The 17,196-nt window shown below is 58.2% G+C and overlaps 2 protein-coding genes across 2 annotated transcripts; both read right to left on the bottom strand.

The window, feature by feature from the left end:
- LOC131568616 (retinol dehydrogenase 8-like) lies at positions 1–3,263 on the bottom strand. Its single transcript, XM_058820719.1, has 6 exons — positions 3,167–3,263; positions 2,923–3,084; positions 1,835–2,014; positions 1,669–1,762; positions 1,412–1,595; positions 1–240 (listed from the first exon to the last, which is right to left on the bottom strand). The coding sequence occupies exons 1-6, from the start codon at positions 3,261–3,263 to the stop codon at positions 1–3; spliced, it is 957 nt and encodes a 318-aa protein (XP_058676702.1).
- Positions 3,264–4,133: 870 nt separating this feature from the next.
- GRB7 (growth factor receptor bound protein 7) lies at positions 4,134–16,587 on the bottom strand. Its single transcript, XM_058820580.1, has 15 exons — positions 16,539–16,587; positions 13,213–13,339; positions 12,976–13,120; positions 10,198–10,354; positions 8,999–9,120; positions 8,851–8,928; positions 8,625–8,762; positions 8,434–8,544; positions 7,112–7,210; positions 5,956–6,036; positions 5,709–5,825; positions 5,570–5,630; positions 5,397–5,484; positions 4,402–4,495; positions 4,134–4,325 (listed from the first exon to the last, which is right to left on the bottom strand). Exons 2-15 carry the CDS (start codon positions 13,329–13,331, stop codon positions 4,179–4,181), a joined length of 1,557 nt encoding a protein of 518 aa, XP_058676563.1. The 5' UTR covers positions 13,332–13,339; positions 16,539–16,587; the 3' UTR covers positions 4,134–4,178.
- Between the last annotated feature and the right edge of the window lie 609 nt (positions 16,588–17,196).

Genomic DNA, 17,196 nt, shown 5'->3' on the forward strand with positions numbered 1-17,196 from the left:
TTATTTGAAGCCCAGGAGCCGCGCGCCAGCCTTGACCTTCTGAGCCTTCCAGCGGAGCAGGCGGATGGCGCGGAGGCCGAAGCGCAGCACGGCGTCGTACTTGAACACCAGCTGGTAGAAGGCGTCGGTGATGAGGGCGCCGCTGGGGTCGGCGTGTTTGAGGGCGGCCATGGGTGTGTACGCCACGTTGGTCTGGTGCCGGAACGGTGGCCGGGGCGCCTCGATCACACGCAGGGTGTGCTGCACGTGGGCATGGCATTGTCACCTTCCTGTGCCCACTGCCCCAGCCCACCAGGGCATGGGATTGTCCCCTTCCTGTGCCCCAGACCACCAGGGCATGGGATTGCCACCTTCCTGTGCCCACAGCCCACCAGGGCATGGCATTGTCCCCTTCCTGTGCCCCAGCCCACCAGGGCATGGGATTGTCCCCTTCCTGTGCCCCAGACCACCAGGGCATGGGATTGCCACCTTCCTGTGCCCCAGCCCACCAGGGCATGGCATTGTCGCCTTCCTGTGCCCCAGCCCACCAGGGCATGGCATTATCACCTTCCTGTGCCCACAGCCCCCGCCCACCAGGGCATGGCATTGTTGCCTTTCTGTGCCCACAGCCCCAGCCCACCAGAGCATGGGATTGTCCCCCTCCTGTGCCCACAGCCCCAGCCCACCAGGGCATGGCATTGTCGCCTTCCTGTGCCCACTGCCCCAGCCCACCAGGGCATGGGATTGTCCCCTTCCTGTGCCCACAGCCCCAGCCCACCAGGGCATGGCATTGTCGCCTTTCTGTGCCCACAGCCCCAGCCCACCACCACTGCCATCCCACCTCTGTCCCCTTTGAACTCTGTCTGCATCACATCCACATCTGTACCTCCATCCCATCCACATCTGCGCCTCCATCCTCATTCATATTCCCATTGCTCCCTTCCCATTCTCCTCCTATCCCCATTCCCATCCCATCTCCTTCTCATTCATTTCCTACCCTCATTCCCAAGCCTTTCCCATCCTATCTCTAATCCATCTCAACCCAACACCACTCCTATCTCATCCCCAACTCCTTCCCATTCTATCCCTATCTTCATCCTATCCTACCCCATCCCATCCTGCCCCTATCTCCATCCCTTCTCATTCCCACTCCATTTCCTCCCATTTCCATCCCCACTTCCTTCCCATCTTATTCCCATCCCATCCACATTCCCATCCCACCACCATTCCTATTCCCATCCCATCCACATTCTCATCCATCCCACCACCATTCCTGTTCCCATTCCCAGCCAGGCTCAGCCCCATCAGGATGGAGCTATCTGGGTGTCAGCTGCCCCACTGCTGGCTGGGCATTGCTGTTCCTTGTCAGGGATAATTAACAACTCTGTCCAGCCCAGCCCCAGCCCACTGGGACCCCCTGCCCGCCTGTCACCTCTGCAATGTCCTCAGGGGTCTGGCCCAGGCTGGTGAAGACATCCCTGGAGTTCCTCAGGTAGAGCTTGGTGAAGATTTCGGCCGTCTCGGGGTCTGTCCGTGAGTAGTCGGCGCGTTCGGCTTCCTCGTACAGCTTGGTCTCGAATTCCGTCATCACTGGCCCCGGCTCCACCAGGCTGATCCTGCCCAGGGATGTGGCACTGGGCACTGGGCACTGGGCACCCCCAGACCCTGCCCCAAGGCCCCCACACTCACGCCACGTTGAAGCGCAGCGCCTGCACCACCAGGCTCTCGCAGAAACCCTCCACGGCAAACTTGGAGGCCGAGTAGATGTCATTGAAGACAATACCTGCATGGTTGGGGAGCTCCAGTCAGGGCTGGGTGAGGGCTGGTCCCCCCAGAGCACCCCATTTTCCCCTACCCTGCAGGCCCATGATGCTGCTGATGACGACGATGTGGCCCCCGCGGCGTCGCTTCATGTCGGGCAGCACCTCCTTGACCAGGCGGACGAGGCCGAAGAAATTGGTGTCCATGAGGCTCTGCATGGCTGCCAGGCTCTGGCACTCCAGGGGTCCCGCCATGCCCACCCCGGCATTGCTGACTGTGGGGCAGGGGGCATCAGTGGGGTGTGCCCTGGGCAGGGGCATCCCACACCCTGGGCACGGGGGGTCCCTGATTCATGGGATGTCCTGGGTGTGGGGGCTCCCTGCTGCAGGGTGACCCTGGCATAGAGAGTCTTCTGTGTGTGGGGTCCCTGTGCATGAGGGACCCCTGGCACAGTGCTTGGAGGGTCCCCAGAATGGGATGTCCTGAGTTTGGAGGGTCTCTGGTGCAGAGAATATCCCAGCACAGGGGGTCCATGGTGTGGGGGGTCCCCAATGCTTGGAGGGTCCCCAGAATGGGATGCCCTGAGTTTGGAGGCACAGGGAATGTCCCAGCATGGAGGGTCCCTGGTGCAGGGTGTCCTCAGAGCTCAGAGGGTCTCTGGCACAGGATGTCCTGAGTTTGGAGGGTCCCTGGCACAAGGAATGTGCCAGCACAGAGGGTCCCTGGTGCAGGTGGTCCCCAGTGCTTGGAGGGTCCCCAGAATGGGGTGTCCTGACTTTGGAGGGTCCCTGGTGCAGAGAATATCCCAGCACAGGGGGTCCATGGTGTGGGGGGTCCCCAGGGCTTGGAGGGTCCCCAGAAGGGGATGTCCTGAGTTTGGAAGGTCCCTGGTGCAGGGAATGTCCCAGCACAGAGGGTCCCTGGTGCAGGGGGTCCTCAGAGCTCAGAGGGTCCCTGGCATAAAATGTCCTGAGTTTGGAGGGTCCCTGGCACAGGGAATGTCCCAGCACTGAGGGTCCCTGGTGCAGGGGGTCCCTGGCACGGACAGTCCCCGCTGCACAGGGTCAGGTGTCCCTGGCACGGAGGGTCCCAGCCCTGGCAGCACAAATGTCCCTGGCACGGGACAAGCTTGGGATGGGGGGGTCACCGGGCTCACGCAGGGCCGGGAATCCCGGGTCTCACCCAGGATATCGATGTGGCGCCCGGGGATGCTGTCGAGGCAGGCACGGATGGAGCTCTCATCGCACACATCGAGCTGTTTGATCTCCAGCGTCCTGCCCAGCGCCGGCCCCGCCGCCGCCGCCAGCGCCGCGCTCCTGCCCGTGTTCCTCATGGTGGCGATGACTGCGGGCACAGAGGGCTCAGCCCCCGCTGTGGGGTTCGGGGGGTCCCTCCGGGGCTGGGGGGGTCCCTGCGCCCCGCTCACCTCGGAAGCGGCGCTGTTTGTCCCTGGCCAGCCGCACGGCCAGCGCCAGCCCGATGCCCGAGGAGCAGCCGGTGATCAGCACCGTCTTGGGAGCCATGGCACGGCCTCACCCCCCCCTCTCCGAGCCCCAGCCCCCCGCTTTTATAGCGGCTGCCCCCCCCCAAATCCGAGCCCTTAATCCCCCCTGGATAATCGGCCCTGCCGGGGATTTGCGGCGTGGCTGAGCCGCACGTGGTGCCCCGGAGCACAGAGCGGCCTTTGTGTGGCACCCTGGGGACACAGCGGGACATGGGGACGCTGCCAGGCGTGGGAGATGGGGACGCTGCCAGCCGTGTGCCAACGGGGATGGCAAGGAGCGAGGCGGGAGCTCTGCAAAAATAACCTTTATTATTTATCACTGGTATAAAACACGTCCCATTCAACTGGCCTCGTGGAGACGTGGGGGACACGGTGATGGGTGCCCCCCTCACACCCACAGCCCAGGACCCCCTCCTGGGGACCCCAAAACGCGCCCTGGTGTGGGGGCAAGGAGTGCCAGGCCCCGGCAGGGGCACTCGGGGCTGGTGCTGCAGGGCAGAGAGGAGAAAGTGCTTGAGTGTGGGGGTCCTGCTGTGGGCTGTGCCATGCTGGCAGTGCCAGGCTGTGCCAAACCACCCAACTGTGCTAGACTGTGCCATGCTGGTGGTGCTGGACTGTGCCAAACCATCCCACTGGTGCCAAGCTGTGCCAGCAGTGCCAGGCTGTGCTGAGCTGTGCCATGTCAGTGGTGCCCAGCTGTGCCAAACTGTGCAGGTGATGCTGTGCCAAGCCACGCCATATCAGCAGGGCCAATCTGTGCCAAACAACCCCAGCAGTGCCAGGCTGTGCCAGGCTGTTCCGTGCCGGGCTGTGCCGAGCTGTGCTACGAGACTGAACCAGCAGCACCAGCCTGTGCCAAACCACACTGGCAGTGCCAGGCCGAGCCAAACCCTGCTGTGCTGGTGGTGCCAGGCTGTGCCAAGCCCCCAGGGGCTCAGAGGGCCACGCAGGTGCAGTAGTGGCGCAGCTTGCAGGGCAGGATGCCGCGGTTGATCTGGTGGAACTCCACCAGCTGGATCAGGTCGGCGAAGCGCGTCTGCCCGTCGTCCATGGTGAAGTAAAGCCGTCCCTCCTCCTCGCTCTGCCGGGGGGGGCTGCAGGTCAGGACCCCTGTGCCCGGCCCCCCTGGGCCCCCCCAGCCCCAGGCTGGCACTCACCGGCAGGATGAGGTAGTGCTTGATGCGCTGCAGGTGGCACAGGGACAGCACGAAGCCCTTGGGGTTCCGCTGGCTCTCCCGCACCAGGAACACCCTGCGAGGCACAGAGGTGTCACTGATGGCTGGGGCCAGGTCCCTTGTGCCCTCCCAGTGTCCCCTGTGCCCTCCCAGTGTCCCCTCTGCCCTCACAGTGTCACCCGTTGTTGCCACATTTCACAGAGAAAAGCACAGCACAATTCTTCCCTAAGTTTTCTGAGATTCACATTCTCTGAACATCACAGAAAGGGAAAACACAATTTTCATCATTTGCTGTGCCTGTTTTTGTGCCAAAGTAGAATGCAATATGGAGATTATTCACCCAAAGTGTGGAACTTTTGTTTCCTTGGCCTGTCAGGGCCAGGTGCATATCCCCACATTTCTCTTCACAGAGAAAAGCAAGGCACAATTCTTCCCAAGGATTTCTGAGATTCACATTCTCTGAACATCACAGAAAGGGAAAACACAATTCTTATCTTACTTGCTGTGCCAAAGTAGAATGTAATATGGAAAATATTCACCCAAAGTAAGGATTTTTTGTGTGTCAGGACTGTCACTGACAGTCACAAGATTCTGTGCAGTGTGTGCAGAGTGAGTGCTTGGCAGATTCAGTTTAGATGAAACGTATATAATATAGTATAATAAAGTAATTAATTAAACTTCTGATATCCATGGAGTCAGATGAATCATTCTCTCACCTTCACTGGAGTCACCTTTGATTTACAATAAAAGGGGTCCCACAAACCCCCTGTGAAATCCTGGAGTAGCCCAGCATCCCCTGGCACCCCTGGCAGTCTCTGTGCCCCCCAAACCCTGCAACAACCTGGGACCACTCACCCTCACCCCCACTTATATCCCAGGAGCTGCAAGACCCCATAACCCCGTGCTCCTGAGCCTCCCTGGAGTTCCATGTCCCCCCCAGGGACCCCAAACCCCCCAAACCCAAGGGTGTCCCTTACCCATCCACCAAGCCCTGGCGGCCGATGAGCTGCTGGGTGTCCTCCCTGGAGATCCTGCCGTGGAACCAGGGCTGGGTGCGGTGGATGGCTGTGGGGACAAGGGTGTCACACTTGGGGGGACGCCCTGGACGAGGCAGGGACCCCCCAAAGCGGGCAGTGAGCCCGGCTCTCACCGGCACTGAGCGGGGAGCTGTGGCAGGCGGCGGGCAGGCTGTAGCGGTGCGTCGTCTTCTTCTGGGCACACAAGGACACCAGAGGACGTTGGGGTGGGCTCAGGGGGGCTCCCCCCGACTCCCCAGCACCCCCACTCACCCTCCAGGCCTGGGCCTCCTCCAGGGCCACGCTCAGCACCTCGTTGGGGTTCTCAATCACCCGGCCCGTGCACCCCGAGAAGTCCATGGCCACCAGGGCGTTGTCCGAGACACTGCGCTGTGGGGACAGGGGGGTCACCAGAGGGTCCCCAGGGGCTGTGGGGGACAGGGGGGTCACCAGAGGGTCCCCAGGGGCTGTGGGGGACAGGGGACACTCAGCAGGGCTGTAGGGGACAAGGGACACTCACCAGGGGCGTGGGGCCGATCCAGGGCGGTTGGCTCAGCCGTGCCTGTGCTTGCTGGTAGTTTCTGTAGAGCTGCATCCCGTACTGGGGGAACAGCTCTGTCAGCTGGGGGGGCCCTGCTGTGGGGTGGGGGAGCACCCAGGGACCTCCACAGCCCCCCAGGGACACCCAGGGATACCCAGTGCAGGGGTAGAGAGCTCTACACCCACTCCTCGTGGGCACAGGGACACCCACCCTGAAGCATTTGCACTGGCATGGGGTCATCCCTCCAGCATCCTTCTAGAAACATCCACATTCCCCCCTTGTACCTCTCCAGTATCCCCCAAGCATCCCCCCCATCATCCCTCCAGCACTGTCAGATTAATCCCTTTTCTGACCCAGAGATGGGGCAACTGAGGGGTGTTTTAAAAACTTTCATTCTATTTTCAGTCTTGTGTGAAGGGTGAGGCAACACAGAAGTTATAATTCCATATATATTCCATATATACCATCACAATCAGGAGCCAATTATTTCCTAATTACAATACACTATAAGTGCTTTTTGGGATGTCCTGAGTTTTGTCACACCATGCTGTAAATGCCTTAAAGTCAATTATCTAAAATTACCCCTTGTGGCTCCTACTGCAATGAATCTTTCATAGTCCTATTTCTCTAAAGTATCTGGTCTCATTTGCAAGGCCACCTTTTGAAATTTTTTCCCTAGTTCTTTTTCTGTCTGTCCTATTCCATGGCATTCTAAGTTTTGAAATTTTGATTTTTTTTTTCCCCTAGTTCTTTTTCTGTCTGTCCTATTCCATGGCATGCTAAGTTTTGAGATTTTGAATTTTTTTCCTAGTTCTTTTTCTGTCTGTCCTATTCCATGGCTTTCTAAGTTTCAATATTTTTTTTTTCCTAGTTCTTTGTCTGTCTGTTCTTTTCCATGGACATTCTAAGTTTTGAAATTTTGAAATTTTTTTCCTAGCTCTTTTTCTCTCTGTCCTATTCCAAGTCAGCATTTCTCATCTCCATGTTCGCACACAGATGCACACTGCGTGAGCTTTCTACCACATCCCCACCCCGGTATTCCTCCAGAACGCCCCCAAAATCCCTCCAGCATCCTTCCAAAATCCCTCCAGCACCCCTCTGGCACCATCCCAGCCGGCAGGGGACTGGAACTCACCTTGAAGAGGCGGAACGCCGCCATCCAGCAGCTGCGGCTCTGCTCATCCTCGCTGCAGAGCAGCTTCAGACCCTTCACTCCGCCCCGAACCTTGTGGGGCTGCGGGAAATCGGAGCCGTCACGGGGCAGCCCCGGATGGCTCCGAGGAGGGGACAGGGGGAGGGACATCCCCAGGCAGGGACATCCCCACCTGTGACACTGCTCACAGGGGTCCCAGGGTGAGGGGAGAGACGAGGATCTGACTCCGTGTTTCAGAAGGTTTTGATATATATGATATTATATATTATATATATTATATTAAAACTATATTTTAGTTTTAATGATATATCTTATTATATATATTACATTAAACTATATATAATATATAATAAATAATATATTATATATTTTATATACTATGTAATATATACTATATATTATATAGTATATATAGTATATATTACATAGTATATATATTATATTATATAGTATATAGTATATACCATATAGTATATACCATATAGTATATAGTATATAGTACATATACGAATTATGTATTATTATATATTTTATCTATAATATTTCTCATATATTATATATGTTATATACATGATATATATTATATTAAACTATACATATGATATATATAATATTAAAACTATACTAAAGGAATTGTTTTAATTATATGTATTAGGATATATATCTGTATATATATCTGTATATATATCTGTATATATAGATATATATAATTAAAACTAAAGGGATCGTTTTAATGATATATTATTATATATATTCTATTAAAACTATACTAAAGGAGTAGTTTTAATGATATATATTAGGATATATACCTGTATATATATCCTAATATATATATATATTATAATATATATCATAAAAATTAAAGGAATCGTTTTAATGATATATATTATGATACATATGATATTAAAACTATACTAAATGAATAGTTTTAATGACATATATTATGATACTTATTGTATTAAAACTATGCTAAAGGAATAGTTTTAATGATATATATTATGATATATATGATATTAAAACGATACTAAAGGAATAGAAGAAATTATTTCATCAGAAGGTTGGCTAAGAATAGAAAAAGAAAGAATGATAACAAAGGTTTGTTTTGAGTTTTGAGAGTCCGAGCCAGCTGACTGTGATTGGCCATTAATTAGAAACAACCACATGAGACCAATCACAGATGCACCTGTTGCGTTCCACAGCAGCAGATAATCAATGTTTACATTTTATTCCTGAGGCCTCTCAGCTTCTCAGGAGGAAAAATCCTAAGGAAAGGGTTTTTCATAAAAGTTGTCTGTGGTACCCACCTTGATGCAGAAGCCGAACTCGGTGGGAGTCCCGTAGAGCTTCTTGCCCTGCGTCACGTAGTAGATGTTGGACTCGGTGAGGTCGGCGAAGTACTGGAGGTGCCGGGGGTCCTGGGGGGTTTGGGGTGTCAGAGCTGGCCTTGCTGGACCCCCTGACCATGTCCCCCTTCCCCAGGACCCCCTGGCCTCACCTTGGAGGTGCCCTTGGTGGAGTAGTAGAGCCCCGAGCGGCGCAGGGAGAAGTGGAAACGCTTCCAGACCTTGCGCCCGGCCTCCCGCAGGTGCAGGAAACCCTGGACCTCAGGGCAGCTCCCAGAGTTGAGGAAATTCTGGGGGGACACAAGGGCTGAGGGGCACAGCGGGGTCCCCAGGGCACGGCAGGGTGCCCAGGGCACGGCTGGGCGCGGTGCCCCGTACCTGGATGAGCTCGGAGTGCGCCATGGTCTTGTTGGCCTCCAGGCAGCTGGACACCATCACCTCGGGGAACAGCAGCTGCTGGGGGACACAGGCTCAGCAGAGACCCCTGGGGGTGCCCAAAGGGGGGGTCCAGAGGGTGCCCACCTACCGTGCTGCTCTTGAAGAGCTCGTACTTGGCGAAGTTCTTGCGGAACACGAAGCGGCTGTCGGTGCCCGGGGCCCAGGAGCTCTGCACCTCCACCACAGACTCGTGGTCCTCCAGGCAGCGCTCTGGGGGGGACAGGGCGGTGGTGGGGAGTCCCACGGGGTCAGCAGGGTGGTGGGGGGGTACCAGGGATTGAGCCCTTTTCTGACCCAGAGATGGGGTAACTCAGAGGTGTTTTAAAAACTTCTATTCTGTTTTCAGTCTCATGTGAAGGGTGAGATGTTATAATTCACACCACCACAATCAGCAGCCAATTATTTCCTAATTACAATATATTATAAGTGTTTTTTGGCCTATCAGCTTTTGTAACACCATGCTGTAAATGCCTTAAAGCCAATCTTCTAAAATTACCCCTCATGGCTCCTACTGCAATGCATCCTTCACAGTTCTATTTCTCCAAAGTATCCAGTCTTATTTGCAAGGCCACCTTTTGAAACTTTTTTCCTAGCTCTATTTTCCCCCAGCAATCTCTGTACTATTCCATGGCATTTCTAAGTCATTTCTAAGTGTCCCCAGGTGTCACAGACACATTTTATGAAAAATCCTTTCCTTAGGATTTTTTCTCCTGAGAAGCTGAGAGGCCTCAGAAACGAAATGTAAACAATGATTATCTGCTGCTGTGGAATGCAACAGGTGCATCTGTGATTGGTCCATGTTGGTTTTTTTTAATTGATGGCAAATCACAGTCCTGCTGTCTTGGACTCTCTGGTCAGTCACAAGATTTTGTCTTTCTTTTCCCTTTTCCCTTTTCCCCTTTCCTCTTTCCTTTCCTTTCCTTTCCTTTCCTTTCCTTTCCTTTCCTTTCCTTTCCTTTCCTTTCCTTTCCTTTCCTTTCCTTTCCTTTCCTTTCCTTTCCTTTCCTTTCCTTTCCTTTCCTTTCCTTTCCTTTCCTTTCCCTTTCCCTTTCCCTTTCCTCCCCTTCCCCTTTCCCCCTTCCCCTTCTGATGAATCCTTTCTCTATTCTTACACTAATAGAGTACTCCATTCTCTATTCTTAGTATAGCTTCAATATATCATTTTCTTTTAATATAACATATATATCACAAAACAATAAATCAGCCTTCTGTCAGAGTCAAGATTCTCATCATCTCTTCCCTCCTCCTGGGACCCCTGAGAGCTCCACCACCGCCAGGGCTGCTCACCCAGTGCCAGGTGCTGGTGCAGCTCCACCAGGGCCCAGCTGTGGTCGTGCAGTGCCCGCGTCCTGCGCACCAGGGTCTCGCAGAGCTGCCGCGCCGTGGTGCCCGCCGAGGCCTCCAGGGAGCGGCAGGCGCCGTCCTCACCGAACACCTTCACCACCTGCGAGGGGCACGGGGGCTGCCAGGGACCCCCCGGAACCAGGGGAGCACAGGTGGGATCATCCCACCCACCTCCTGCTCCCCAGATCGCGTGGGGGGTGGTTCCTATCACAGGGATGGGATCCCCCCTCCCCAAAGTCTTGATTCATTTGGGAGAGGTGATTCCTGTCCCAGGGATGGAATCCCTCCTTCCCAGAACCTTGATTCACGTGGGAGATGAAGGCTGAGGTCCTCCTTTTCAGCTCTTTGATTCATTTGAGAGGTGGTTCCTGTCCTAAGGATGGGATCTCCCCTTCCCAGCCCCATGATTTATTTGGGAGGTGGTCCCAGGGATAGAATCCCCCCTTCCCAGCCCCCTGACTCATCTGGGAGGTGGTTCCTGTCCCAAGGATGGGATTCCCCCTTCCCAGAGCCTTGACTCTTGCAGGAGGCGGTTCCAGGGATGGGATCCCCCTTTCCAGCCCTTAATTCATGTGGAACGTGGTTCCTATCCCAGGGATGGGATCCCCATTCCCAGAGCCTTGACTCTTGCAGGAGGTGGTTCCAGGGATGGAATCCCCCCTTTCTCAGCCCCTTCATTCATGTAGAAGGTGGTTCCTGTCCCAAGGATGGGATCCCCCCTTCCCAGCCCTTTGATTTTTTTGGGAGGTGGTTCCAGGGATGGAATCCCTCCTTTCCAGATCCTTGATTCATTTGGGAGGTGTTTCCTGTCCCAGGAATGGAATCCCTGCTTTGGAATCCCTGCTTCCCAGAGCCTTGACTTATTTGGGAGGTGGTTCCTGTCCCAAGGATGGGATTCCCCCTTCCCAGCCCCTTGACTTATTTGGGAGGTGGTCCCAGGGATGGAATCCCTCCTTTCCAGATCCTTGACTCTTGCAGGAGGTGGTCCCAGGGATGGGATCCCCCTTTCCAGCCCTTAATTCATGTGGAACGTGGTTCCTATCCCAGGAATGGGATCCCCATTCCCAGAGCCTTGACTCTTGCAGGAGGTGGTTCCAGGGATGGAATCCCCCCTTTCTCAGCCCCTTCATTCATGTAGAAGGTGGTTCCTGTCCCAAGGATGGGATCCCCCCTTCCCAGCCCTTTGATTTTTTTGGGAGGTGGTTCCAGGGATGGAATCCCTCCTTTCCAGATCCTTGATTCATTTGGGAGGTGTTTCCTGTCCCAGGAATGGAATCCCTGCTTTGGAATCCCTGCTTCCCAGAGCCTTGACTTATTTGGGAGGTGGTTCCTGTCCCAAGGATGGGATTCCCCCTTCCCAGCCCCTTGACTTATTTGGGAGGTGGTCCCAGGGATGGAATCCCTCCTTTCCAGATCCTTGACTCTTGCAGGAGGTGGTCCCAGGGATGGGATCCCCCTTTCCAGCCCTTAATTCATGTGGAACGTGGTTCCTATCCCAGGAATGGGATCCCCATTCCCAGAGCCTTGACTCTTGCAGGAGGTGGTTCCAGGGATGGAATCCCCCCTTTCTCAGCCCCTTCATTCATGTAGAAGGTGGTTCCTGTCCCAAGGATGGGATCCCCCCTTCCCAGCCCTTTGATTTTTTTGGGAGGTGGTTCCAGGGATGGAATCCCTCCTTTCCAGATCCTTGATTCATTTGGGAGGTGTTTCCTGTCCCAGGAATGGAATCCCTGCTTTGGAATCCCTGCTTCCCAGAGCCTTGACTTATTTGGGAGGTGGTTCCTGTCCCAAGGATGGGATTCCCCCTTCCCAGCCCCTTGACTTATTTGGGAGGTGGTCCCAGGGATGGAATCCCTCCTTTCCAGATCCTTGACTCTTGCAGGAGGTGGTCCCAGGGATGGGATCCCCCTTTCCAGCCCTTAATTCATGTGGAACGTGGTTCCTATCCCAGGAATGGGATCCCCCCTTCCCAGAGCCTTGACTCTTGCAGGAGGCGGTTCCAGGGATGGAATCCCCCCTTTCTCAGCCCCTTAATTCATGTAGAAGGTGGTTCCTGTCCCAAGGATGGGATCCCCCCTTCCCAGCCCTTTGATTTTTTTGGGAAGTGGTCCCAGGGATGGAATCCCTCCTTTCCAGATCCTTGATTCATTTGGGAGGTGGTTCCTGTCCCAGGAATGGAATCCCTGCTTTGGAATCCCTGCTTCCCAGAGCCTTGACTTATTTGGGAGGTGGTCCCAGGGATGGAATCCCTCCTTTCCAGATCCTTGACTCTTGCAGGAGGTGGTCCCAGGGATGGGATCCCCCTTTCCAGAGCCTTGACTCTTGCAGGAGGTGGTTCCAGGGATGGAATCCCCCCTTTCTCGGCCCCTTCATTCATGTGGAACGTGGTTCCTATCCCAGGGATGGGATCCCCATTCCCAGAGCCTTGACTCTTGCAGGAGGTGGTTCCAGGGATGGAATCCCCCCTTTCTCGGCCCCTTAATTCATGTAGAAGGTGGTTCCTGTCCCAAGGATGGGATCCCCCCTTCCCAGCCCCTTGATTAATTTGGGAAATGTTTCCTTCCCCAGGGTTGAAGTCCCCCTTCCCAGCCCTTTGATTTTTTTGGGAGGTGGTTCCTGTCCCAGGGATGGAATCCCTCCTTCCCAGCCCCCTGACTCTCACCTCACCTGGGGGGTGCCCCAAGAACCCCCTCCCCAGCCCATCCCCATCCCCTGACTCACGTGGGGGGTGCCCTCTCGGGGGGGTCCCTGTCCCAGGGTGGGGCTGCTCAGGATGGGGGAGTTGGAGGGGCTGCACAGCTCGGGGAAGGGGTTGGGGATGCTGGGCAGCGACGACGCCCGCGGCTCCTCCTGTGGCGGCTGCCGGCTGCAGGAAGGGATAGAGGGTGAGCTCTACACCCCCTGTGACCCCCCCTGAACCCCCCTTTAACCTCCCCGACCCCCCCGGGCCTCACCCACCTGCTGCCGTGGATGAAGAGGGGCTGGGAGCGCCGGAGCTCGCCCCCATCGCGCTCTGCAGGACCCCCCTCCTGCTCGGGGGGCTCCCAGAGGCCGCTCTGCTGAGCCCCCCCCTCCATGGCATCATCTGTGGGGGCAGACAGGGCACATTTGGGGGGGTCGCGGCCAGGTGTGGGCAGCCCCCAGGTGGGCTCCTGGCACCCACCCAGGGGTGTTTCCCTGCCCAGACACGCAGGACCCCAGCCCTGGGTGGGATCTGGGACACCAAGGGGGTGTCCCTGTCCCCCCGGTCCTGTGGGGGTGCTGGGGGCTGGAGCACAGCCCTGACGGTGAGCACAGCCCCTGGCGAGACCCCCAGAATGCCCCCACAGCACCGAGGGGCTGGGAGCGCTGGGGGATGCTGGGCTGAGCTGTGCCAGGCTGAGCTGTGCCAGGCTGAGCTGTGCCAGGCCGAGCTGTGCCAGGCCGAGCTTTGCCAGGCTGAGCCGTGCCAGGCCTAGCCATGCCAGGCTCAGCCGTGTCCCTGAGCTTTACCAGGCTGAGCTTTGCCAGGATGGGCTTTGCCAGCAGCGAGCAGAGGAGGAAGCCAAGCTTTGCCAGGCTCTTTACCAGGCCGAGCTTTGCCAGGCCGAGCTTTGCCAGGCTGAGCCGTGCCAGGCCGAGCTTTACCAGGCCAAGCTGTGCCAGGCCGAGCTGTGCCAGGCCGAGCTTTACCAGGCCGAGCTTTACCAGGCCGAGCCGTGCCAGGCTGAGCCGTGCCAGGCTGAGCCGTGCCAGGCCGAGCCGTGCCAGGCCGAGCTTTACCAGGCCGAGCCGTGCCAGGCTGAGCCGTGCCAGGCCGAGCCATGCCAGGCCGAGCTTTACCAGGCCGAGCTTTACCAGGCCGAGCCGTGCCAGGCCGAGCCGTGCCAGGCCGTGCCGTGCCAGGCCGAGCTTTACCAGGCCGAGCTTTACCAGGCTGAGCTTTACCAGGCCGAGCTGTGCCAGGCCGAGCTGTGCCAGGCCGAGCTTTACCAGGCCGAGCCGTGCCAGGCTGAGCTGTGCCAGGCCGATCTTTGCCAGGCCGAGCTTTACCAGGCCGAGCCGTGCCAGGCCGAGCTTTACCAGGCCGAGCCGTGCCAGGCCGATCTTTGCCAGGCCGAGCTTTACCAGGCCGAGCCGTGCCAGACCGAGCTTTACCAGGCCGAGCCGTGCCAGGCCGAGCCGTGCCAGGCCGAGCCGCGGCGGCGCCGAGCAGAGCAGGAAGCCGAGCGTGGCGGCGGCGGCGCCTCAGCCCCAAACTCCCCTCGGGTCCGGCCAAACCGGTCCCGCAGCCGCTCCCAGCTCCAGCTCACCGCGCTGGCATCCGGGCCCCGGAGCCGGGGGCGAGGGAGCCGCCGTGGGAACGGCCGCCAGCCCCCGCCGTGTCCCCACCCACGCCCGGTGCCACCCGTGCCACCCGGGCACCGGCACCGGCCCCGGGATGTGGCCCCGGGGTGTCCCGCGGCCCCCCCCAGCACGTGGCGCACGGAGCACACACGTGGCGCCCACGGTGGCATCGGCGGTGGCGCTCGGTGGCACTCAGGTGGCACTTGGTGGCCGCGGGACACGGCGTTAATCATTGCCCGCTGCCCGTCCCTGCTGCCGCCTCTCGGGGTCCAAGTCCGTGCTTGGCAGGGCTGATGTCACTCCCGTGTCATCCCTGTGTCCCTGCCGTGTCCCCGTCCCTGTGCCCACCGTGTCCCTGTCCCCATCCCTCTGCTCCATCCCTGCTCCCGGTGTCCCCTCCCTGGCGGTGCCCGGGGTGATTTGGGGACACGGGGACAGCCAGGGGACACAGCAGGGGACACACGGAGGGGAGGATGTGACAGACAGGGCCCTGGCAGCGGGGACACCGCCCTGGCACCACCCCCGTGGTGGCCTCGGGTCACCCCGGTGTGAGCCCTGGGCTGGTGGCAGTGGCGGTGGCAGGGTGGGGACAAACAGGGGACCAAACGGGGCATTGGGCAAAGGGACAGGGACACTGGGGTTATGAGGAGGGGGGCTGGAGGGGGTCAGGAGCACCAGGATGGGTGTGGGACAAGCAGGGGACATGGGGGACATCAGGGTATGGAGTGGGGGACTGGGGTGGGCCAGGGACACCAGGGGACAAAGAGGGGACACAGGGGACATCAGGGTATGGAGTGGGGGACTGGGGTGGGCCAGGGACACCAGGGGACAAAGAGGGGACACAGGGGACATCGGGGTTGTGGTGTTATGGACCGGAGGGGCTCAGGACCACCAGGATGGGTGTGGGACAAGCAGGGGACACAGGGAGGGACTGGAGGGGCTCAGGAGCATCAGGGGACAATCAGGGGACACAGGGGACATCAGGGTTATGGGGTGAGGGACTGGAGGGGCTCAGGAGCACCGGGATGGGCCCCAGGGCCACCAGGGTTGTGGAGCAGAGGGTCCAGGGCCACCAGATTGAGGGTCCCAGAGCAACAGAGATGAGGTACAGGATCCCAGAGCCACCAGGGTGAAGGGACAGGATCCTAAAGCCACCAGGGTGACGGGATGGGATCCCAGAGCCAGCAGGGCTGAGGAGTGGAGTCACAGGGACACCAAGACAAGGGACAGGATCCCAGAGCCACCAGGGTGAGGGAACAGGATTCCAGGGCCACCATGGTGAGGGGACGGGATTCCAGAGCCAGCAGGATGAGGGGATGGCATCCCAGAGCCACCAGGACCCAGGGACAGGATCCTAAAGCCACCAGGGTGAGGGGATGGGATCCCAGGGCCACCAGAGCTGAGGGACAGGATCCCAGAGCCACCAGGACAAAGGGATGGGATTCCAGGGCCACCAAGGTGAGGAGATGGGATCCTAAAGCCGTCAGGACCGAGGGACAGGATCCCAAAGCCACCAGGGTGAGGGGATGGGATCCCAGGGCCACCAGAGCTGAGGGACAGGATTCCAGAGCCACCAGGACCCAGGGACAGGATTCCAGAGCCACCAGGACCCAGGGACAGGATCCCAAAGCCACCAGGGCTGAGGGACAGGATCCCAGAGCCACCAGGACAAGGGACAGCGTGCCGGCACCACCAGGATGAAGAACAGGAGCCCAGCTGTGGGTGGGGGTGCCGAGTTTGGGGGTGAGGAGCTCCCCAGGGCACAGAGCAGGCACGGCGGGATGGCGGAGGACGAGGAAGAGCCGGGAGGAAGGCGGGAAGGAGCGAGGGGAGGCTGCGGGCTCAGCCGGAGCTGCGGGCTCGCTCCCGACGGGACAGAACCGACACCCCGGGATGGGCAGCGATCCCCCCCAGCCCCGGGAGCCCCCGGGAGCCGCCGGAACCGGCCCCGCTCGTACCTGCAGCTCCCGCCGCGTCCCGGCCCCGGCCCCGTCCCGCCGGACCAGGGATTCCTGTTCTGCCCGCCTTTATCTACCTGCAGCAGCTCCCGCCCCCGCCCGCCAGCGCCGCCCTGCCCCGGTACCGGCCCCCACCGGCACCCCCAGAGCCCTCAGGGGGGGTCCGGCCCGACCCCGGCACAACCCACCCCCAAAACCCCCCTGAGGTGGTGATGGGGAGTTTCCCACAATGCACCGGGCGTGGGGGGCACACGGGGACACCTCGGGGTGTCCTGGGCGTGCAGATGCCACCGAGCCCCAGCCGATTCCCCTAGAACCCCCCGATTCCCCTAGAACCCCCTGATTCCCCTAGAACCCTTTCCTCAGCCCCCTAAATTCCCCTATAAACCCCCAATCTCCCACCCCTCAGAGCCCCCCAACCCTCTAGAACCCCTCCTCAGCCCCCCAATTCCCCGATAACCCCCAATTCCCCGATAACCCCCCAGTTCCTCGATAACCCTTTCCTCAGCCCCTGAATTGGGGCTGGAAGGGTCCTGTGGGGAACGGGGCGTCCCCATTGTCCCCTCAGGGACCCCTGCCAGGTGGGACTATGGGGTCACGGGGGTCTCATGCAGGTCAGGGGCCCTTCCAGGAGGGTTGGGGGTGGAATTTGGGATTT

Source organism: Ammospiza caudacuta, chromosome 27 (assembly GCF_027887145.1).
Source record: "Ammospiza caudacuta isolate bAmmCau1 chromosome 27, bAmmCau1.pri, whole genome shotgun sequence".
Classification (NCBI taxonomy): domain Eukaryota; kingdom Metazoa; phylum Chordata; class Aves; order Passeriformes; family Passerellidae; genus Ammospiza; species Ammospiza caudacuta.